This window comes from Peromyscus leucopus, chromosome 14, assembly GCF_004664715.2.
Source record: "Peromyscus leucopus breed LL Stock chromosome 14, UCI_PerLeu_2.1, whole genome shotgun sequence".
NCBI classification, from domain to species: Eukaryota; Metazoa; Chordata; class Mammalia; order Rodentia; family Cricetidae; genus Peromyscus; species Peromyscus leucopus.
In genome coordinates this window covers 26,366,328-26,392,060 of record NC_051075.1, presented here as the reverse complement: position 1 = coordinate 26,392,060, position 25,733 = coordinate 26,366,328, and the positions used below count along the sequence as shown (strand labels likewise).

General features: G+C 36.2%; 1 protein-coding gene across 6 annotated transcripts in view; it reads right to left on the bottom strand.

Annotated features, from left to right (window-relative positions):
* Mipol1 (mirror-image polydactyly 1) overlaps positions 1 to 25,733 on the bottom strand; it is a 303,018-nt gene that overhangs the window by 193,963 nt on the left and 83,322 nt on the right. For all 6 annotated transcript variants that reach the window (XM_028869753.2, XM_028869747.2, XM_028869751.2 and 3 more), the window contains exons 5-7: positions 11,596 to 11,725; positions 3,477 to 3,510; positions 3,047 to 3,217 (exon numbers count right to left, since the gene is read on the bottom strand). In XM_028869753.2, coding sequence (XP_028725586.1) covers positions 3,047 to 3,217; positions 3,477 to 3,510; positions 11,596 to 11,725 — 335 coding nt within the window. The remainder of the gene's footprint in view (positions 1 to 3,046; positions 3,218 to 3,476; positions 3,511 to 11,595; positions 11,726 to 25,733) is intronic.

Sequence of the window (25,733 nt, the reverse complement as noted above, 5' to 3'; positions counted from 1 at the left end):
TCAGACTTGAGAAATAGGATAGACAGGAGTGATTCAATTGCAATGGGACAGTTTTGATTTTACTTACGAATATACACTCTTTCAACTGTGATGACTTGTGAATTATTTGTGTATGCATGTATGTTTTATTAACTGTGGTGACTCATGAACTGTTTTGTGTAAAAGTGGAATTGTTTTGTTGTAGGAATAGAGAAATTAATTTTTTTTCTACCCAGGCTCAAGATGAAGCTTAAAAAATTGTAAAGAAAGGGGGAAGTTAATATTCCTCAGTCTCTTTAATTTTTTTAAAAAAGTTTCTTGTTCTTTGAGTGGATTAGTGTTAGCCTGTGTTAATGAACCCTATGTTTTATTAGCAAGAAATGCAAAGAATTCTATTGAGAGATTGCTATTGGATGTTTGTTAAAGTTTGTAAAGTGTAAATAGTTCTATTGAGAGTTTGCTTTTGGATGTAAGTTTGTAAGAATTGTAATTATCTATAGTAATATTCATGCTAGAGTTATGTTAACCTATTAATGTTGATGAACCATGGTATGATGATGCTAAGGAGTTATAGATTTGATATGGTTGCATAAGGAATTTATTGATTTATTTGAAGCAGTTGCATCAGAGTTTACTGATTTATTTGTTGTGGTTGCATCAGGAGTTTATTGATTGATCTGAAGCAGTTGCATCAGGAGTTTACTGATTTATTTGATGTGGTTGCATCAGGAGTTTATTGATTAGTTGAAGCGGTTGCATCAGGAGTTTACTGATTTATTTGATGTGGTTGCATTAGGAATTAATTGATTTAAGAAAGGGCTTGGTGCGGCTAAGACTGCTGTAGTCATCTTAGACCCATTCAAAAATGCCATTTTATCTTTATCATCCTTTATTACTTTACTGGAAAGTGTGCCATCCATAGGGAGCAGGAGTAAAGCTATGATAATTCTGGCTACTAGTAAGCTCTTAGTGAAAAGCTGATTTGGAGTTGAATAAAGTTCAGGTCTGTACCCTCACTTTGTATTATTAAGAAAAGAGACCTGTTGGTGGTCACAGATGCTTGCTAGTGAGAACTTACTCAGGGTCAGAGAACTGAGCTTGCTTTATCGAGCAGGGCTGTGTAAGGAGATGATTTGGCCACGAGTGTGTTTACCAGGTATTTGGAAGGATCTAGATTTGGCTGTATGGTGTGCTTTGATCTTGCAAGGGGGAGGTCTTTTGCCTCTCCCCTTGGCATATTATAAAAAGCCCTTTTCAATAAAAGATAAGGCTGGTGGATGTTGACCCAGGCCTTCCCGAAGCTACCCTGTGTTTCTGTCTTTCTTTTCATCAGCTAGGTCTCTCTTTCTATCTATCATTTCTTAATTCTTCTGTCCTCCACCTAAGAGCCCATCAAAAGGTGGTACAGATTAGAGCTGGACTCTCACATACTCCCACACAAGAAGAATTGTTGTGAAATACTGTCTTGGTAAGACATAGTTGCTCCAATCAGAAACCCAAAGCAGATGTGGATGACTGAACTGGTTCGAACAAGAATGGGCTCTTTAATAATCACATATGAGAAAAGTGGATGCAGGGAGCCCTACCCCTCCCTGATGAGTTATTGACTATTGAAAGATTAAGAGAAAGAGAATACTGTGACCCCATCACATTACTCCAATGGGTAACATTTGTAACACAGATAGCCCTAGTTAAACTAACTCTTTCTCTCTCTCTCTCTCTCCACCTCTCTCCATCTCTCCAAACCTCTCTTTTTCACACACACACACACACACACACACACACACACACACCCATCATGAATTTAGAAAAGTAACTGGTGATGGGTGGTGTAAACAGGGATTGGAGGGAGAAAAGAGTAGGTAAAGGTAACAGTTATCAGAAAACATTATACATATGTATGAAAGTGTTAAATAACAAAATTAGGTGATAAAAGAAGAGAGAACTGAAATTATGTGAAAGTTGATGATAATTATGGTGAGCCAAGGAAGCTAAGATAGATAAGGTGAGAAACAGACATGAAGAATTTGGGATTAAAAAAAGTCAGTAAGATCCATTGAAACAGCACTAGTGAAATTGAGAACTTGCTGGAATAAAGCTCCGGAGAAAACGAACTAAGAAAGCTGGAGGTCCTAAATGGAGATGCTTATATTAGAGAATGGTAACAATGAGAACAGAATATGAACACAAGAAAAATGGCACACAGTAGGCAGAGGAAATAAGAGGCTGGTAATATTGACAGGAGTAGAAGGAAGAAAGAAACAGTGAAACAGATTCTGAAAAGGTCACAAAGCAAGGGCTGTAACATCATATATGTGTTAACTGCAGCCACAGGGTATATGAGCAGTGTTGTCTTGTGCATGATTTCAACGTTGTGCCTGGTAAGGACAGAAGGACAAAGACCAAAACACACTAAGGAAGAATCAGCGTGCAAGCGCAGTGGTGTAACTGTTGTGGAGGAGAACTTGAAACTCCTTAAGAGGATTGTGACAGACTCAGTGTCCTCAAAGAAAAAAAAATCAGAGTTGAATTAAAGCAAGAAGGTGTAAGTATGTTCATCAAATAATACACTAATTTTTGACCCAAAATGTGTCAACATAGGCTCTGGGAATAAAGACTAAAACAGCAACAATAACAAAAAACCCAAAAAGCAAACAAGTCTTAGCACTTACAAAACTGCAATGCAAATAAAAAATGTAATATAAAAGTGATTAATTAATGCAAGTATATTTTATTGCAGGTTAACATTTTATAAAACATTGCTTTACTAAGAAATTATTCACTAAATTATAGGATGCATATTCATAAAAGTGGTGCAGAAATTCAAATATTTTAATATATTAAAATATGGTCTTGATTATATACTACAAACTAGTGTGAATTAGATAGCAGATAAGAACAATGGAGAGAGAGTGTGTGTGAAGTGTCACAAGGAAACATATTTCTTTATATGAAAACATAAGATTCTAAGAGGGAAATAAAGACTATCTGAGCAAAATTCATGGTTTCAGGATTTTAAAACAGAGGGAAATGGCACCTGTATGCTTTTCTGGGTACAAACAGTTACCTGAGACAAAGCCGCATCCCGCTCTTCTATCACTGCATTCATTTCTTCTGCAGTTATTCTCTTTTTACACTCCTTGGTCTTGTAGATTCTATCCACAATTATAGCTCCATTCTTCTGAATAGCTATCCCAGTGTCTGCATTGTTTATTCTGCTCAGTAATTCCTGTAATGTCTACCAACACCATTATATGTTAGTCAGACATGAGGTTTTAATATATTTTATTTAATATAGGGTTTTAATTAATAGGCACATGTGAATTGTAAATTGACTGAGTGAAGTTATTGAATTTTCATATTGCAGCAAAGATGTACATTATTAGTGTGTCAATTCTTCTTTTTCCCACATCTTAGTTCTTGAAACCCACTCAATTGAACTTAAGCCTCTAAGATATAAGACTGACATCAAGAAATCTCCTCAGAGAATGGCTTACCATGTCATTTTCTTCAGGGTTAATATTTTCTAGCCTAGAAAAAAGGGACACAGAAAGCCTGATCAGTAGCATTTCCTTAGTGCAGCAAAATGAGTTCGCTTTTTAAATCTTTAGAACCTCAAGTAATTTCATTCGACTAGTCTTTAGAGTCAACCATGACACTGAACATATTAAAGTGGCACCTGCTCGACTCCGTCTTCCAATAATGCTCTCTATCTTCTGCTCTGACTTCAGACTGTTAAGTTATTAATGTTTACTGCTATATATGACTACAAGGATCAATTGTTCATATGTGTTTAGATGAAGAAAGTTCCCCAGTGATAGAAGCTCTCTTTCTCATCATGATATTTATTCCTGTTCTTTCAATTCTGATCAGAAACTATTTCCTTTCTTTTTTTGGACACTGTCACAAGTAAAAACAAAGTAAGCATTTTTTTTATTATGAAGTTTAACTATGATTCTTCAAAAGCAATGACAAATAATTACACTAAATTAAATCTGAAAATCTATTTCTGCACCTGTTATACAAACACACCAAATATACAAGCTGACCAAAATTGGACCATACTTTAGATGAGTGTTTATTTTTCTGTTTTCATATTTTATGGAATCATTCAATTGAAAGGGAAAGACATTTTTCCTCTCCATAAATGCATTTTTGAATAAGAATGATCACGTTTACTGAAATGCTTGTTAATATGGATGAACTGAGTAAATGTACTAATGGAAAAGACATTCTAAGTGATGTATTTTAGAAAGCAGAATTTAGGCAATGATTAAATTAAGTAAGTTAGAGAACAAATTGAGATGTATATTAGTAAATGACAATTATTTTTAAATTGTAATAAAGTTTACAGATAAATCTCCCTTCTTCAGAGGCCCTCTCTATATCTGCACTTTAGGGATTTAATATTTAACACAAAAAAGGATGATACTAAAAAATAATACAGACAATTGTTAATATTCCACAAAATTGTTCCAAAGTCACACTTGGGTAAATCTCATTACAATCATGGAAAAATTAGCTGTTTCTAAACATGGTGATTTAACAGAAAAACACAGAAGCAGAAAACTCTATGTCTGTACACACTGGCATACTATGACTCAAAAGTAAGACCTAGTGACTCTAATTACATACAACAGTGCCTCTCAAGCCGCTTCCATTCATATCTCCAGAAGAGCAAATATTCTTGTCTTTTATAGAGTTTCTCCAAATTCAATTACACTTTCAGACATACTACTTCATAAAGCTTGTTCGACAAAAAAAAAAAAGTAGCCACTTGTTTTGAACTCATTTCAGAAGCATAGCAGAAAAAGAGGATTCTCGCACTATGGTCACAGTGAAAGGACTTGAATATTGGTAGCATTTATCTTCACTTACTGGTTAGCTAAATAAAATTTTAAGTGGAATCACATGTGGTAAAATATCTTAGTATTAAACTTTTGTAGGTGAAATCAAACTAAAAGCAGATCACTGTCGTTTCCAGAAAAATCAGTATGAATATCTAAAATTTTCATAATTATTAAATACAAAATTAAAACGTGAAAGGATATATGATAATCAAATATTTAGATTGGTAGACTTCTGGTAATCTATAAAAGATTTTGATACTTATAATAATAAGCTTGCTGTTTTAGTTCCCACCAAATAAAAATAATAATACAGGAATGTTACCCAATTTGTATATCTGAGATAATCAACAGAACACAACATATGTGGGATTTCTATGTAATACTTGCAAGTTGTTTTGGGGTATGGCAATATGAAAAACTGTTACTTTAAGGAAAGGAAGATAAAGAGTTCAAATGTTTTAAATGAGCAGCTTCACATTTTAGAAACAGTTGAGATAACTGAATTTAGTCTAGTAATAAAATCCGCAGCTAGTAATGGACAATTTTTAAGTTAAAATTGATTTCTTATCAAACACTAAATAATTATAAAGCATGTGAACTTATTTCTTAGACTTTAAAGAATTTTGTGATCAGTCAGTCCTAAAGTAGTATGTAATGATTTTAATTTGCTAGTAAATAAACTTGAACTGTTTTTAGTGAGCCTTATGTGATAGATCTAACATGCCAAGTAGAAGTGAACAAAGATAATCACTTTGCTTTTTGTTCTCAATATTGTTCATTATCATTATTATTATTATGCATAATTAATCCGAGAAAAGCTTCAGATCTAAAAATGTGTATATGTCCATGCATGCATAATATAAACTTATAAAAGACTGCTGTCCTTATTTCTCTTTTGTGTATAAAGTCTTATGGATGTATTTATTACAGACATCAAATGTTAATGCCATAATATCTCAATTAAATTAAATAGAACAGGAATCAGTAAATTTTTTCAGCTAGGAGGCAGACACTAAATATATTTGGATTAGCTTCTAGTCTCTGTCATACCTCTGCAACCTTGCCTACCTTGCCTTTGTAGTGCTAAAACATACACAATAGGCAAGAGAATGGGTGTGGCTAGGTTTTAATAAAAGTTTCTTTACAGAAATAGGTAATAGGTTTGATGTATAACATAATCATTATCTCTTCCTGAAATAGAGTATTAAAAAGTGAGATGAGATTTTTAATGTTAATACATTAAAAGATGGAAGTCAGTAAATCTAACATAGTTTTCTGAACTGGATCATTAATTGTCTTGCTAAAGATTAAGTAAGAAATGAACAAAATTATTTTCAGAAAATTATATTTAGGCCTTCAACAAATAAACCATGCACTATATCATTTAGACTTTCTATCTTTTCAAAAGAAACAACATAAAACAACTACATAAAATATATAAGGCCTTTAGTTTTATAAAAAAAAAATCTTAGGTTGGTAAAGTTTATAGGAAGAATGTATAAAATGAAAATTTCTGGTTATATTAAAGATTTAAAGTAATAGATGATATTATATAAAATATAGCCAGTAAACAATAAACTATAACTCACTAATATAGGGCTTGTAAGTAGACAAAAGAATCTTAGCCATTTATAAACTCAAAATAATGCCTACTGCAGTCTAACTTAACATAGTTATGATAATTAGTTAAGAATTTTGCTGAAGTAAATGTTCATGGGCTCAAGTTTCAATTGATTTCCTATACCATGCAAATTCTGACTGACAACTTTGCAATCTAAGTGAAAAGCCCATGCATGAAATGTCACAATTCTTGAGTTATCCCTTGATCCATCAATATTATCTCTGTCTTTTCTGAAAGTTAGTGAAACAGTACGAAGCAGAACAATGACCTCAAATGATAAAGAGTTTGTGATCCAAAAAATATAAATAAAAACATTTGAGTCCAGTAAAACATTCTATGGGTATAAAAAATTGATTTTAAAATATATTTAGGGAGGTAAAGGTACTAGAATAACCACATGATTCTATAATAAAAAAGTTGGAGGAGTAATATATGATTTTAAGGCATAAAAGATTCAGAAATTAAGACTATATAACACTGGCAAAGAGGTAGACATACACATACACACACAAAAATGGGACAACACAATCTAGTCCACAAAGTACCCCACATGCATATAACAAAGTTATGCTCAATGGAAGTACAAAGAAAACCCTGGTGTAGTAACAGGCTTTGCATTCAGTGGTAATGGAATAAGTGAGTACCAATATAGAGAACAACAACAAAAAGGAACACACATTACTCATGCCTTCTGAAAAACTAAGAATGGCCCACATACTGTCATGGTTTGAAATGGAAATGTTTCCCATAGGCTCATGTCTTGAGTGTTGGTTCCCCCATGGTTTGCAGTGGCTGTGGAACCTGTAGGATGTGGCCTACTGGCTCAAGTAGGGCATTAGGAACAGAACTTGACAGGCTATAGTCTAGCCCTGTTCCTTATACTTTCTGAAGCCTGATCTGCAGCCAAGGGACCGCCACTGCCAAATGCTCCTACGTCATGGACTGGGCAAATCCAGCATGCCTTCCCTTTATCATCAAATACTGAAACCTACTCAACTATGGGCCAAAACAAACTCTTATTTTCTGAAGATACCTCTATCAGTTATTGCAGTCAAAGACACACAAAAGTCAGTGAAAGTCTGGTGCAGAGAAGTAGGTTTGTCACTGTGATGAACTTAACATGAGGTTCCTAGGCTTTGGGACTACTTTGTGGGAGGAGTATGCAAGAGTTTGAAGATAGAAACTACAGTGACTCAAGGATTCTGTAAGTATTATTTAATGGTTGATTCGGATAGAAATATAAAAACCATATCACTTAGAGAAATTCATGAAGTAAAATCTTAGCTTGTGAGCTTTCAGGCTAGAACAGGACTCTACTGGCAACTGAACTATATGCCATTTGTGTTACCATTGGGCAAAGAATTATGTCTAAGCAGGTCTTGAAAATCTGAGCAAAGATGAATTTAAAAACATGGGACTATTTATTTGGTAAAGAAAACATCAAGATAGCATAACATCCAGCCTATAGCATAGTCCTTGCTGTCTACTTTTAGCTAGTTTTATTGTAAGAATCATGAGCAAAAGGTAAAGGAGTTGAAAAACACAATTTGGCTAGAAAAGGAGCTCCCAGGGAAAGGGGTGGGTGGGAACATTTAAAGATACAAACAAGGTAGTAGATCAAGACAAAGTGGGCAATGTTATTAAATAGATTAGCACCATTAGAAATGCTCTGCACTTTCCACTGGAATAATAATAATATGAAATAATACAAAAAGATGGCATCCAAAAATGGAGCCTCAGGGTACTATGCTTACACTGAGCTTTCTAGAAAACTTGGGTCTCATTAAGCAGTCTTGGCTAGCCTACAACTCACTATACAAACCAGGCTGTGCACAAATTCACCAAGATCCACCTGCCTTTGCCTTTGGAATTCTGGGATTAAAGACATGCAACACCATGCCTGGGTCTCTGTAACTTTTGTTCCTACTTCAGTGCTGCATCAGTCAGAGGTCCAAGTGGGCTGGCAACAGAACTTGGTGTCTTGCACATGATGCTGGTTTTTCAGACATGCAGAATGCATGAGTTATGGGGTCCCTGAATAATGTGCAGCTATTTCCTCAGAACTGAAATATTCCCTCCTGGAGGGAGGCACAAAAGACTTGTGAAGTCAATGAGACTTACAGGATTTATAGATCCACTCCTTAAGGCTTTAAAAGCAGTAACGACTGCTAGGGAGAACAGATTCTCGGACAAACTGAATTACAAGCAAGTTGTACAGTCAGCTCTAGAGGTATAGCTTTCAGAAGTCATCACCCATGCTGGGTGGGCTGTTTAGTTATGTAGCTGCCTTTGAGCCACCCATGTTCTTTTATGCTTCTGCTTATAACCAACACCATGAAACTGATTAGTTCACTGAGCTAGATGGGTGGAATTGTTTCTTTAGTCACATCTCCTAGGAAGAGTCGTGCAACCTAGTGGTGTGGATCAAGTTTTATGAGGGAGCTTGGGAAGCTAAGACATGTGAAACTTCAGTAAACTCTTTACAATAAGCTTCTATGGAGCTCATGTGAACACCTATGAGTACAAAGTCAGTTACAACAGAGAACCCAAAATGCTGGAGATTACAGGAACATTGGAAATCTACAAAAGAAAACTGTAGGCACTGAATGGAGACAGCACAACAGAGAGGCCACATATGTTGCTGACTGCAGGACTACTGTGATGGTTAACATTGTGTAGACCTAACAGAATCTAGCATCACCTGGAAGACTAGCTTTTATGAAAGCTATGAGGGATTCTCTAGCCAGGCTTAACTGAGGTCATATGAACCAGCCTAAAGGTGCCCTACTAGTGAGCATGAGGCCTCTGGATGAGAAAAATGGAAAGCAAGGTGAGCATCAGCATTCATCTTTCTCTGCTGGCTGGCTGCCGTAAGCTCTTACCACCACACTTCTGCCGTCACAACAGACTGTAGCCTGTCAAACTGTATGTCAAATAAAGCCTTCTGTCTTTAAGTTGCTTTCTCAAGCATTTCCTTCACAGCAATGAGTAAAGTAGCTAAAACACCACAAAGATGGATCAACTCAAGCCCACTGGAATTCATATCATGAGACCATATGCCCCAGGTGCCTAACACAGAGCTTTAGAATCTAACATTTGTCCTGCTGGGTATAAGTCTTGCTTTATTCCATTCTACTCTTGCCATTCTCCTGATCCTCCCTTTTGGAATAAGAATATTTATCCTCTGCCATTGAGAACTGTAATTCTGTAACAAGTAACAACTTATATTATATAGGCCTTATTTTATCTATTTGATGGATCAGTAACTGAGTCCCAGAGACCCTGTGTAATTTGATCATACTGTAGGTAAATAGCTAGGAAGCAACAAATCTAAGCTTTGAGGACACATTGCTGGATCCAGGGCTCTTACTTTCTATACTACACTTCCTCTCAAATAAACCTGTATGTAGCAATAACATGTCTTTTATAAAATTAATTTTATAGATAAATCAATATACCACAAAGAACCTATCTTTGTAGATAACTAGGTTTATATTTAAACAGAAAAACAAAGATACAATGTTTGGAATAAGGTAGGTTTTCTTACTGGTTAATATGGAGACTGAGAATACGAAAAACAGCTAAACATTACTAGTAAATAAAGAATACAAATGAAAGCCTCAATGATATCTCGTCCCAATCAAAAACGAAAAAATAATTTAAATGAGAATGCAGAAAAATGTGAGCTCATATACTACTGGCAGGAACATAAATCAATATATAAATTATAGAGGACAATAGTAAAGAATTTTTTTAAAAAAGAACTATTATATGAACCAACTATCTACTTTTGAGTTTATATACAAAGAAAGTACAATCAATACGTCAAAGACAACTACATTCCTTTGATTAGTGTGATGTTATTCACAATAGCCAAGCTATATACTACTTGAGGTATCAACTAGCAGCCGAAAGAATAAAGAGTGTCATCGAGGCTGTTATTCAGCTTTCTGACAATGTGACTAAATGCTTGAAACAGTCAATTTAAAGGAGCCTAAGGTTTATTTTAGCCCTAATTTCAGAGGTTTCAGATCAAGGTCATAGAACTCTACTGCTGTTGAGCTCAGGTGAGGCAAGGAGCAAGCTGAAGTGGGAACTGATGCCCTTAAGGTAACAAAGAAGCCAAGACAGAGAGGGTAAGAAATTGGGGTCCTAATATTCCCCTTGGTGGCATATCCCTAGTGACCTAACTTTCTAATAATCATAGCTCTGGAAGGTTTAATCACCTCCCAATACTGCCACAGGATGGAAACCAATCCTTTAACATATAGGTGTTAGGGAGGAGACATTTAAGATCCAAAGAATATCACAGCCATAAAGAAAATGTCTGATGCCTAGGACCTATGTAGTCAAAGGGGATAATCAATTCCTAAAAGTTGCCTTCTGACCACCACACAACTGTAGCAGCATATACAAACCCATACCTACTTCACACCTTCAACTACCCTTCCCACCTCAACACAATAAATTAATAAGTATCCTTAAAATAATAAGAAATTAGGCTCACAAATAAAAATTTGAATAGTATTTCTAGAATTTCTAAATATGGTCTTATTTACCACATAGAATCAACTGAGTTACCAAAAATGCAGCTTCTTAGACTCAATTGTATTGTATCAATAACATTTTAAATTCTGCTAATGATGTCCAGACACGACAGGACTGACACACATATAATCTCACAGAGACTATGGCAGGATGCACAGGGCCTGCACAGGTTCCATCCAGACGGGCTCCAGTGCTGAGAGAGAGACACAAAGATGAGCTCCCATCCCTAACCATGGTGCACACGCAGTCAAAACACCAGTATATTAAAAAACAAACAAACAAATAAAAAACATGATACTAAGGGGAGGTGATGAGAAGAGTTACATGGGAAAGTTGGGTAAGACAACAGACACTGGCAACAGAACTCGAAAGAAGTAATCACACTGTCAGCATGGATTCCCGTTTTCTTCCTAAAGATTTGACTATCATCCTTGTCAGGCAAACCACAAGCATGCCTGTATTTTAGGAAACTATCCTAGGGTTATGAATTATCTTGATGTAATAACAAGGAGCAGTAACAGGTGACTACGTAACCACCACATACATCCACACACTTTATAATGTTGCTATGCCACACAATTTTAAGTGTATACGCACAGTTTTAGTGACATTTCCATGTGCTTCACACGTGCAACTGCTTCATCTCTCTCCTCAAGAGCTGACTGCAGTCTGCACATAATAGCTTCATCACGTTCTCGCTGTGCAAAATACACTTCTTCAACCAGAGCTACAAACGAGAGAACCCACAATCAATGAAAATAAAGGAGAAATGCACAAGTAAAAGCAAAAACTAACTCTACTACATTAAGAGGTATTTATCTAACTAAACTACTGCTAATTAATGACTTGAAGCATTTTTTTAATAACTACTACAACATAAAGATATTTGGTATGTGTAAAAGGAGAAAGTTAAATGGCTTAACTTTAAAAACAGTGTTAAAAATGAGACTCTAAATACAATTATACACGTATATGTATAGCATATGAAGAACATGTTAAGAACATTATTATTATTATTATTATTATTATTATTATTATTATTATTTGATTTTTTGAGACAGGGTTTCTCTGTGTAGTTTTGGTGCCTGTCCTGGATCTCACTCTGGCTCTGCCTCCTGAGTGCTGGGTTTATAGGCGTGCACTACCACCACCCAGGTAATAACATTATTGAAATCAAGTATATTCCTACTGTAATCTAGAAAATCTCTGGTATATTATACAAAGACATTCATATATACAAGTGCAAAAAAAAAGATAAAAATACTGACTGTGGTGTCCTCTGTAACAAGAAAAATTAAAAATCACCCAAATGTCCATCAATACAAACAGGAAAGGACACATTCAGAAAGAATTGCCACTTGGCAATTGAATTAACTATGGGAGGCAGAAAAACAGAAATGAAGTAGCAAGTTACAAACTAAAGGAACTCTCCCATTTAAGCATATGCACAACATGACAGCAGTTCAGTGAGTGTGATGGTGAATAACATTGTACATTCACACAGAACAGGAAGCACCTTTGAAGCAGATTGCATTTCGTTTGGCATCTCTTATTCTAATGAGAACTTGGATATTATCTGAAGCTGACTTTTCTTAAGTGTAATTTTTAAGACCTTGCAAATACCTTAAAATATTATAAAACGTTAAGCAATATGGCCTTAAATACCTAGATAGTTGCCGTACATTTTATTTAAAGTCAAAGCATAACAGAAACTTAAAAATATGGAAAATACCCTTTAATTTATAAAATAGTAGGCTGATGCCACAGTTGTTATAAATTAATAGAGCTGTTCAAGACAGCTATTGGTGTACTTAAATTAAAAGTGGCGGTAAAGAGAAATAACCGCCACAGTACGAACCCAGCATAACTTGTAACTACATTTCAAACACTTGTCCTTACACCCGGAGATCAGTACAGTCCTCACCCCTCATCAAAAAAAACTTCTCTGTAATGACCAATGCAGAAACCTCCAGCCAATCAAAATAAAGAGTTGTGGGTCCCAGTCTTCACTGATATAACTACAAAACAAGTCCTGCACCTAAGCTCAGGGAACACTGTGAGAGAGGGATGGAAAGATTGCAAGAAACAGAAGGACAGGGAGTTTGCTGTGAGACTGTATCTCCTGGTAATGCCCAAAGCTACACCCCCTAAAATCTCACCAATGTGGCTGCCTAAGGTTCCAAATAGCATCCTAATCTGCCACTGACATCCCAAGTACCACTGAGTCTGTTGGATCATATGCTCCAAGTAGTAAAGCAGTCTTCATGGCAGCCTTGACCTGTTGAAGAGCCTTTTCCTATTTTAGGCCCTACATAAAACTAGAAGCTTTCTGAGTCACTTGGCATATGGGTTGAATTAATATACCCAAGTAAGGAATGTTCTGTTTCCAGAATACAAATATGAACAATAAACATTTTGCTTCTTTCTTGGTGGTGGGAGGGGCCAAGTGCAATAACTTACCCTTTCCTTTAAAAAGAATATCTCTATATAGCCAATACCCTTGGACTCCTAGAAATTTGAATGAGGTCAAAGGTCTTTGAATTTTGGATGGATTTACTTCCCATGCATATGTGCACCAGCAAGGTCAAAATAGTTGCTGTCTCCTGCTCACTTGGTCCAATCGCCATAATGTCCTCAGTATAATGGATGAGTATGATATTATGTCAAAGAGATGTAAGATGAAGATCCCTGCAAACTAGGTTATGCACAGGGCTGGAGAGTTGTACCCTTGTGGTACAACTATAAAAGTATACTTCTGGACGTGCAAATTACTTCTGATAGTCTTTATGGGCAGGTACTGAGAAAAAACATTTGCTAGATCAATAGCTGCATACCATGTACCGGATATGTTAATTGGCTCAGGTAAGACACACGTCTTGTACAGTAGCTGCAATTGGATTCAACACTTGATTGAGTTTTCAGTAGAAAACTGTCATTCTACATGATCCATCTGTTTTCTGTGCAGTCCTGATAGGAGAGTTAAAGAGAAATGTGGTCCGAACCCCCTCCCATTCCTCCAGGGATGTAATGATAGTTTTGGTTCACTATTTTCCACTGGCTTCCTCTTGGCATTTCCAACCGTAACAGCCTTCGCTCTCCAGATCAGGGAACCAATGTGAGAATTCTGCCAACTTCTAAGTGTATCTATTCCAATTATTTATTCTGAAACTGGGTGGTGGTGGTGCTGCTGGAGAATCACAGGATGAGTTCTGTGACCCACTGGACCTACTGTGAGTCACACTTCAGTCGAAACTTCATTAATCACCTGATCTCCATAATCACCTGCTCTAAGTGGAGGACCCTAATGCTTCTTAGTGCCATTCAGAATTAGTGGCAATTCAGAACCTGTATCCAGCAGATCTAGGAAAGTCTGCGTTCTTTCCCCAGTGTGCACTTACCATTTTAAAAGTAAGTCATTCTGGGAAAGGATAGGAGAGAAGATAACAGCAAATCTTTCTGGTATTTTATCAAGAGCCTTCCTTGGGGGTCCTGGCAGTCCCTTCAATCAAGGGGTTGTGGGTCTGCAAACTATCTCAAGACTGGAAATTAATCAAAGATGGAGATACCCTCTTGCCATGATCCAATGTAGCTTCATTTATTTGAGAATTTTTCTGCTTACACAGATCAAACAAAAATGCAAAAGGCTTCTTATTTATTTCATTCCTGGAAACACAATGAATGATTAGCCAGTATCCCACCATAGAAACCACTTTGCCTGTGCTGCCCATTACAATAACCATACTCATCGTGTCTTTGGTGATTCAGTGTAGCTACTACACACGTGCTGGTGTAACTTCTCATGTTACAGGATGAGTGAAAGGGCCTGTTGTCTGGGCATCCCCATTGTGGAAAACTAGGTTTTGCATGGTGTACCCACTCTAGCATTCCACTTTCCCGGAGCCTTAAAGTCCCTTCATCAACACCAAAAGAAGGATACCTGTCATCTCCAGCTCCTTTTCAGTAGGCCATTTTGACAAATGCTTCAGACAACCAAGCAAATAATTTTGACACCATTTTTCAATTGTGCATACTTCCACACTAACCCTAGTATCTTCACTCCCGATCCAGTTCTATGTGCCTTTTACAATTATTCCACATCTTTAAAATCCATTCCCACACATATTCCCCAAAATTCTGGTTGAATAAATTAGCAAACTCAGAAGCTTTTTGGTGGTGTGCCACACATCCTCATGGATTACACTTTCTACTGCCCCTCTATGTCTTAATTCTGGTTATGGGTGTAGAGGCAATGACTGCTAAGCCCCGAGGGATATCAGGATTATCTTGCCTGGCATTTTCTTCAGAGAAAGTCACTGCTAGTTCTACAGACAATGGAAGATTCATTTCCTCAGGCAAAGGCAGAAAGTGTAATTCTTCAGGGGGTGTGGGAGTACATTCTGTGCTAAGGGGGGAAAGATTTCTTTGTCAGGTGATGTAGATCCACCAGAATCTGAGGGTTCTAAGTCTCAGCCTCAGAAGAGTCCTCCCACACATCTCCATCCCAAATGACAAGATCCCATTTCTTACCAATTGGGGCCTTTACTTTAACTTGAACCACTTTCTGAGGCTAGAAGTTGAATTTTCCTTGTAATTCAGACAATCTTCTGAAGGGGGTTTCACTTTCATTTTCTTTTCTTTTTTTTTTTTTTTTTTTTTTTTTTTTTTGGTTTTTTGAGGCAGGGTTTCTCTGCGTAGCTTTGCACCTTTCCTGGAACTCACTTGGTAGTCCAGGCTAGCCTTGAACTCACAGAGATCTGCCTGGCTCTGCCTCCCGAGTGCTGGGATTAAAAGCATGCACCACCACCGCCCGGCCAGTTTCATTTTCTGCTGCTTAAGCTCTATGGCTGCTAGAGAAAGGATTCTCTTCCAGAGCACACTTAGAGGACTTTAGACTGTCTATGCTCCTCTGGAGTCCTTCAATTCCATCACCGACTTCATTCTTCTCCTTTGTTACTGTATCCGGAGATGCTAGAAGTTGATTAATTTTATCACTGAGATCAACCATTCTTTTCCTTTGTCAATTTATCCAGAGAGTCTGTAACTTGCCAGCATCATTATTTTCCTTATTTTTTCACAAATTGTCAAAAGTTTTATGTATATGGTCACTAAATTCCTTCCTTCTCACAATAGGTTTCCTTCCTTCTCACAATAGGTGAATCAGGATAATCAAATGCATTTGTCTTGACAAGTTCATTAAATAGTTCACACCATGGGTTTTTTAGTGCACTCCATGATTCTAGGAGAGGCTTCAATAATTGTAGGTATCTACAAATCAAAAGCCTGTTTCAGATAGATACTTTAAAAATTCATTCTAATACTTCTGTTGCTGTAGAAACACTTCTGGTACAATAATCTACTTAGTGTTCTTTAGAGAAACAAAACTTACAGAGGGTGTGTGTGTGTGTGTGTGTGTGTGTGTGTGTGTGTGTGTGTGTACACATGTGTGTGATTTATTAGAATGTATTAAAGGGTATGGTCCAATTAGTCCGATAATGATTGTTTCCCAATGGAAAGTTCTAGTATCCGACACTTCTTCAGTACATAGGGCTGGATGTCTCAGCTGGTCTGCAGTATAAGTTGGAATTCCAAAGAAGTAGGCCTTAATACTAGCAAGGAAAGCCTCAGCTGCAGGCATTCCTTGCTGGCATATTATATATGCTCTCACCAGAAGGTGTGTCCCAGATTTAAGGTGGATCTTCACATCTCAAATGATCCAATAAAGAAAAATCCCTCACGAGTACCCACAGTTGCACGGATTATAGTTGATTCCAGATGTAGTCAAGTTGACAATCAAGATTAGTCACCAGATCCTCAGCATTCACGTTGGGCAGCTCAGAGCTGCCATTACTCCAGCTCCAGGGAGTTGATGAATCTTCTCTGGTCCTGAGGACACCTGAAAACATGTGGCATAACACACACACACACACACACACACACACACACACACACACACACACACCTTTAAACAAACATACTAAAAATAAAAATCTAGAGGATGACAGATAATCTTAAAATTTAGATATATTAAATTAGCTATTGTTACTTCGCTATGTATCAAGGAAAATGTCATGACAGAAATGAGAAATATTTTGTCTGAAAAAAAAGTGAAAACAGTTTGTAAAAATCGATGTGAAAAAGCCAAAGCACTGTCTACAGAATACATCACACTAATTAACATGTGTTAACAGCAGTTCTCAACCTCTGGGTTGCAACCTCTTTGGCTTTTTACAGGGGTTGCATATAGATATCCTGCATATCAGATATTTACATTACAATTCATAACAGTAGAAAAAATAGTTATGAAGTGTCAACAAAAATAATGTTATGGTTGGGGGGGTCACCACAACATGAAGAACTATATTAAAGGGTCCCAGCATTAGGAAGGTTAAGAACCGCTGTGTTAGAAGGCACTCTCCAATCACCTAAGCTCCCCATTTCCTCCTGCTGTGTAGCTGGCCTTATCTATATTATTCTGCTACGATGAATCAAGTCATTTGCAATTCTGACAGAAACGTCTATTCAGGAGGCAATACCCCAAAAATATTGACTTTCCCTTCTAATACTAAACAACTGCCTTCCCATAACCATAACCTTCAACAGCTTAGAAAAACAAAACACTTGTCTTATATGGTATAGAAGCAGTGTAGTATATGACAAGATATCTTGTTTATCATCACTTTCCTAAAGTTTAGCAACATTGTTTTTGTAAACATCTGAAACTGTTTTAGTCATAGTGCAAGTATATAAAAAGACAGTAATACAATCACTTGTGATTGTTTTAAAATTAGACAAAAAGTTCTTGATCAAATAAATAAAAGAAAATAGCATCCTAAACAAATAATACTTTAATTCCACCACTGTAAAAACACTTAACAGACATACTCATAATATGACTTAGTTCCAAAGCAATTACAATTTGATTTGGGGGTGGAAAAGTCAGCTTAGGAGTTAGGAGTGCTTGTTGCTCTTGCAGAGGGCCTGGGTTTGGTTCCCAACACCCATATAGTAGCTTACAATCATCCAAAAGTCCATTTCTAGGGGATCCATGTCTACTTTCTGACCCCTGTGGGCACCAGGCATGCATATGGTACACATATATTTGTGCAGGCAAAACACTCATATACATAAAATAAGCAAATCTAAAAATTTAAGTGTGATTTTAATTTTGACAATTTATATATAAAAATAATTCAAAATTCTTCCTTTTCAATATTTTATAGTGGCAGGCAAAATAAGAAATAGAGGCAAAAAGAAAACTTATTTGCAGACCACTGCAAGCAGTATACCATGATGAGACAGCTCATACAAAGTACCATGTTATTCTAATTTTTATATTATACACTACTTGCAATATGTAAGCCAGACAGGATGTAAACTAGTAATGAAATTACAAATTAGCACACAAATATCATATCACCCTAAATATTGTGGAATACTTTTAGCAAACAATATAAAATACAGATTACATTTTAAATGCCAACAGATTTCCTGCTGAAAATTTTCTATTAATACAAATAAAGTGTGACCAGATTTGTTACAAAATCTAAGTTATTTATTTAGACAAGATATTTCTATGTAGCTCAAGGTGGACTTGAATTCATGTTCCCCTGTATGAGCCAACAATACAGACAGTTCACATATTGCATGCTGTAGTTCATATTACATAATGTGGTATCTGATAATACGACTGTCTACTTATCTCTATGATTAAAGCTCAAAATGCCTATTTGGTCCTGTATGATTAACAAAACTTGGTTTAATTTTATACGACTATTTAAAAGCTAGGTATCTAGATGTGTATTTGAAGATTAACATGTAGCTATTTGAATGCCAAATTTAAAATGCTCCAAACACACATACATGCCACATTCAAAATCTGGTTATGGGACTAAAGAGATGGCTCATCTGTTAAGAGCATTTTTCTGTTCTTTTAGAGGACCAACGTTTGGTTCTCAGCATCCACATCAGCTGGTTCAAGTTCCAGGGAATCTGATGCTCTCTTCTGGCTTCTGAGAGGTCAAGCACACACAGAGTGCACAGAAATAAATGGAGACCAAACACTCATACAAATAGAATTTTTAAAAAATTAAATCTTGTAATATGAATAATAATAAATGTAGTCAAAATTAAGGCATTACTGAATGGTCATTTCAAAATACCTTTTAAGTTATATGTGAATTTGGGAGTTTATACATCACCCAATTCTTTCTAGAATTCTGTACTTTTAAGGATCAATATGCAACTCTCAAATATTTTTAGTAAAGAAAACTTAATTGTAAACACTGAGCTTTTCCAAGGTAGATGACTATTACAAAGTTCACTAGAAAATCAATATAGCATTTTAGTTGGAATTTGCTCATTAAACACCCACAGCTCTAATGCAAATTATGATGGAATGAATAAAGCAAATACGCATGCTTCTTTCTTTTTATTAAATGTAAAATCTACTGTTAATTGCATCTCGTATGTCATACAAACTTTTCTCCTTAACTATTAAATAGAAGCTTTAACAAAAGTCATTAGAGATTCTTTCTTTGACTTGAATAAATTTCAATATTTGTTCAGTAAAGGTTCACAGCAGTTAAATTACATTAACAAATATTATTAGCTACTATGTAAGCCAACCAAGTAAAATACTTATATTGTAGGTAAAACAAATCATTGGGTGTTTACAATAATATTTGGATATCTCCATTTTTAAACATGGTTATCAAATACCCTATAATTCTTACTCAAATGAGGAAGATTCAGAGAGGATCACCCTCACCCCACCACTACCAAATACTCAAATTTGTTTAGTAAGCTAATTGTTTTCTAATATGGGCAAGAGTAAATATGAAGAAGCTGAACCATACCAAGTATGAGTTTATTGAGTCAAAGCAGAGTACATATTTTCTTAGCAGAACCCAAGTCTATTGACAAACCCATATTCTACAGTTTTCAAACCACTTTTAAAACATAGTAGGGAAGAGACAGTGTACTGAAAAATATTCTAGTTTAAACACTGGATCATTATTCTGTAAGCAAGGTAATTTGAAAGATTGATATTTCTCAGAAAGAAGTATCTGTTTGTAACATCTGTGTGGTGGCTATTTAAATATAACAGGCTGGGCTAAATAGACAGACATCCACAGAATTTCTCACAATAATGCTCCACTGAAGACAATCAGCATCCCCAAATCCAAAGTAACACATATTATGTAGAAAACATCTTGTAAAAGCTAGGCCTTTATAAACAAATCTCCAATTCTCTGAATATCTACTGTTACAGTTTTACATGAGGGTCAACAACTTTTGGGGGACACAATGGTGTCCTTGCAAATGTGACAACTGCTTCATTGAAATGACCACATGAACATTCCTAACAATGGGTATAAGATGTGTTTTACATATATAATTTACCTCCCTTAGCATAAACTGTTTGTCAAAAACTTTAAAGTGGTGATTGCCTCAGGACAGAAACAAGCAAGCAAACCCCATTCCACGTTGCCTGATGCTTTTCTTGGGGGCAACACAATGCTGGCATCACATCCAGAACTGCTTTAGCAGAACACTATTACAATTTTCTAAGAGTGGATTTGATTTTTCAACATTTTATGAATTAAAAAATTATTTATTATTATTGTGTGTGCCCATTATGTTTATATGTATGCAAAGTTGTTTGTGTCACACGGTGTGTGTGGAGGTTACAGAAAATCTTTTGTGGAGTTGGCTTTCTCTTCCCACCTTTATGTGAGTTCCAGAGAAAAAGGTCAGTATTTTCTGTGGCACAACTTTTATTTTTCCACATTACCCAGTTGGGAGTGTTCACATCTGTGGATATAAAATCTACATTTTAAGCATTTATATTTTCACCAAACAGAAAAACTGGGGTTGTAAGATTCCAGACTATGTTTTTCATCCTCTTAAAAATCACAATAAAACTTCTAGGCTCTCCAGAAAAGCAAATTTACCTTCTCTACCATAGTAAAAATGAACTATCTGTATATGTGAAATAATTTAAATAAGCTTTTCAGACAAAAATCTGTATCTAAAGAGAAAAGGCACTGTGATTGCATTGCATTGTCAAATATGAGTAAGCCAGGTGTGATATATAACCATTAAGTTATATGTTAAAATATAGTAAGACAGATGAGATAGATAGATAGATAGATAGATAGATAGATAGATAGATAGATAGATAGATAGATAGATGGATAGGTGGATGATAGATTTATAAACATGAGACTTAAAAACTAAGGAGATCATTTGGCTAAAATCCAATATTGTCTTTATTTCAGTTTAATTGGAAGAGGATCTCAAATTCATCTTCTCCATGAGATATCAGGAACCTGGATTTCTCTTTGTACCAAAGGTTAATAAGAAATGTGTCTGCAAAAGTCAAACAGCATTAAATACCAAAAACTGATTATTATTCTACAGGAGTTGTTCTGTCATTCATAATCTCTCCATGCTTCAACCTTCCACAGCTAATCTTTAATGGATGACATTCAAGAAAGAAAAATAACTAACACATAAAGCAGAGGCTCTAATGTAAGCTACTAAGAAATAAAAAATAAGGCTTTTGAAGAAATACTGATATTTTAAACATTGTAAAACAGTACTGAAGAATACTGTTATATAAAAATTTTTACAGTATCTGTATTATAATAATAATAACAATACTACAAAAGAGACAATAAGCACCAGGAAATGCCACAGAAATTTTAGAATAGAGAAAAGATTAAATTGAACAACATATTTTTAAAAGTTAATAACACATCACTAACATAAAAGAAATTAGTTGATACAATCAGGGAACAGAATATTATGTCTTACTATTATCCTCAACTGAATTAAAAAAATCTTTAAAATGTTTGGAGTTTAGCTACTTTTTTTTTTTTAGTTGAAAAGAGATACTTTAAAAATGTAAATATTTGCTCTTTCAGCTATTTTTCCTCTAAAATACACATGTCAATGATGTTTTCAAATAATATTATATATGTGTATAATTTAAATAAGTGAAAATGAATAAGAAATCCTCAATAGAAACAATGAAACAAACATTTCTTAAACTTATGGGGTGGTTTCTCTAAAGCTATACATTTCTCCTTTATTTTATTTTCTTGTGGAGGTCATGTTTTTTCCCCCTGAGGTAAGTGTTTATATAACTCAGGCTAATTTTGAACTGGGATCCTCCCAAATGCTATGATTATGAGTCTATACCACCAAACCTAGTTTCTTTCTTTTCTTTTTTCAGTTTTCTTTTTATTTATTATTTGTGTCTTTCACATCATGCCTCTCAATTACACCCATCCACCCACACCACTAATAAAACAAAATAAAATTGAAGGGAGAAAAAAGGAAGGCAGGAAATATGTCATCATGGAAGCAGTAGTGTGATACAGTGAGTTCCGTAATAAACCCTTTTATTCATGCATTTTTACATGCAGGCACTCATCCCAAAGAATCATTGGTCTGGTTCGAGGTTCCTGGTCCCTGTATACTGTAGTGGGTAGCCATTCCAGCTTGGATCTGAAGTTCTGACCCCCACTGAGACTCTGGCAACCGTCCTGCCTACGAGGCGGGGGTCAGGGGAGGAGTCTGGACACCAATATCTGGCGCTCACGCTCACATGGTGGCTCTTGCCCTCAGCCTCCTCCCAGGCTGGCGGGTACCTAAACCCGCCTGCAAAGTTCCTTAGAACCAGGGAATGCCTACACGGTTCCATTTTCAAAAAAGGGAGCAGCTAGTCCGGTGGTGAAATTATTAAGGCCATTCCATGTAGTTAAAAGGAAGATTTATTTAGTGGGTAACATACAAATGAAGGGATAGGTAGGTTGTGGTGTCTGGGGAAGGTGTTCTCTGGAGCTCTGCTCAGTCAACCTCCACCATCTAGGGTCCAGGAACAGAGAGAGTGCTCGCCCATCCAGGTCAAGGATCTCCAGACTCCTCCCCTGGCCCCGCCTCATAGGCGGGACAGTTGCCAGAGTCTCAGTGGGGGTTGGAACTTCCAGATCCAAGCTGGAATGGCTACCCACTACAGTACACCATCAATGCTGGGCCCTCACTGGGACCCTTCCTAGACATCCTGTTGCTTCCCAGTGTTGTGGAGATCCTGCAGCTCTGGGTCCACAGGACCGACCACCCCACTCCATGCTCCAGCAGATCACAGATGGGGTGGATGTTGGTGTGGGCCAACACTAGAACCCTGGTTCTGGGCCTGAGTAGTTGCAGGGTTGGTCAGCCTGCCAGCTCTCGCCTGTCTCCACCACCAGGGCGAGCTCTCCAGCACTGCCCTGGCCAGTTCAGCCCTTGTAGTAAAGCAAGGGGTGAGGGCAGTTGTCCTACTTTCATGCCCTCAGGGTCGGTTCTCCTACATCTACACCTTCAGGGCCAGCTCTACTGTGTTGACCAGGAGAGGTGTAGAGGCCATTCTCCTGAGTGCTACATCTGATGAGGGGCAGGGACAGCTCTCCAGCTCTTATGACCTCATGTACTGCTCTTCCACCTGCCTGGGGCATTGATGGGAGGAGTGGGGGTGAGGACATCGCTCACCCACCCACACAGCTGCAGGACACATGAGCACTGGAGTAAGAAGTTACTCTCCCATACCTACAACTCCAGGGTTGCCTCACTCACACCTCTGTAGGCAGAACTGGCTCTATTGTGCTGCCCAAGCAAGGTACAGGGTCTGTTCTCCCGAGTGTTGCAGCTGATGGTGGGGGCCAAATCTAATTTCTTAGAGATAGTAACAAACTTTCTGAGGTTTTAAAAGTTTAAGTCTGAAAATCTGGGGAAATGAAAAGCTATGGTAGTCAAATTAAATAATAAATAATAATTAAAATAAATACAAATAAACTCTTTGTAAAACAGACTAGGTATAAAGAAACACAGAGCCACTACCTGTTATTAGATTGGGCAGCAAGTACTTATGCCTCTACTAATCTGTTATAAGCATTTTAACGTTGTCCACCTGATGAACAGCTCTAGAAGACAATGTGGTGACATTTATTGAGACCTTCTATGAGGTAAACATTTCATAAGCATTAGCCTAAAAATAAAAGCCACCTACACCAGGTTTTAACCAGTGCTGAGTTAGACTGTCATTACACATAGAAGAAAACATTGGGAAAAAAGTATGAAAGCAAAGTCTGAACACTCAACTATAACCAATATGCGTATGAAGTATTAAGACTGAAAAGTGTTTGCAAGCCAAAAAGAAATGCTTAATGGTTCAAATCTTTTTTTTTTTTTTTTTAAATGAAGCCTCAAGATACAGTTCCCGGATTTGTAATGAGCTTGCTGTTAGTTAGGCTCTAGGAAAATATCAATGACCATGAGGGAAATGACACTCCTGAAAGGTGGGAAAGGAAAGGGCAAACCATCTGCCAGTAGGCTTCACTGAGCTTCAAATGCTCCTAAGAACATAGAGAGTGATAATATCCACGCTTTGTAAGAAATGAACAGCAAAACAAAGAAAGCTAAATAACAACACACAGAAGGTTTGCCACAGTTACACAAAACCCAACTTTTTCTACTTCATTTCTCTTACTTTGGATTCACAATTTAGTAAAATGCTATGGAATATATATACGTCATTAGCATTTTTTCTTAAATCTAATCCCTTGTCTCCAAATTTTCTAACATAATTTTCAGTGTACTTCCTTTAAAGTATTGTCACAGTAAATCATTAATGGAGGTGTGGGGAGGTAAAGGCCAGAAGCTCTGTCAAGTGATTTCCATTATTGCTCTAGGTCTTACGTTTTTAAAGACAGGGTCACTCACTAGACCTGAAGCTTAGTGGATGCCAAGACTGTCTGACCAGCAAGTTCCAGGGACCTTCCTCCTATCTGTGCCCACCCAACACTAGTACTCCAGGCACATGGCCCACATCTGATTTTTTACTAGGGTCCTGGAAAATCTCAGCTTAGCTTCATTAAAAGACCAACAAATTTGTCTTTCATTTAATACATGTGCATAAAAATTGCTTCTTTTAACACAATAATGTTATAAATGCAATTTTCTTAATATTTCTTTCACTTAATTTTGAGATATAAAAGATTTTTATATACCATAAAATATTACTCAGAAAAATTTATAATTATTGTGTCACATCTCACAACATGAATGTATATCAAAATTTATTTAACAATTCCATCATTAGATTTGTTAATATTCTTATAATCAGAACTAACACAAAAACATTCTTACAAATTTTTATATTTTATATACTCAAAGAAAATGTCTAGTAGGAGGATAATTTGCCACATATTAACAAATTTTAAAGCTACAAATATTATTGCATCATATTTCTATTTCCAGCATTTAGTTTGGTGTTCATCCAGTATTTACTTTTTTTGTGGAAGCTGTTTTATAAACATTAATAGTTTCCTTACAAACATTATAATAGATACATGTATATTCATATTATACTTCACAAATAGACATTTTGAATAAAAATGTGAAGTACAGTAATAAAAACAAACATTTAGACTTCCGTGGATTATTGGTTCTTCTGTGTTACAAGAGACGAAGCATCACTAACATACAATCAGAGTCCTGCACTGCTTCTCTTTCAACTACTCTGCTGATGTAATTGCTTTTACTTCTAAGTGTTTTGCTTTGGAATGCACTTCATACATAAGAGGTAGAATATGAGTTTATTAAAACTTCATATCTATTTAGAAATGATGAAAATTTCAAGAATGAACCAGGGATAGAAGTTTTTAGAGTTTCAAATCAGTGAAAGGTTT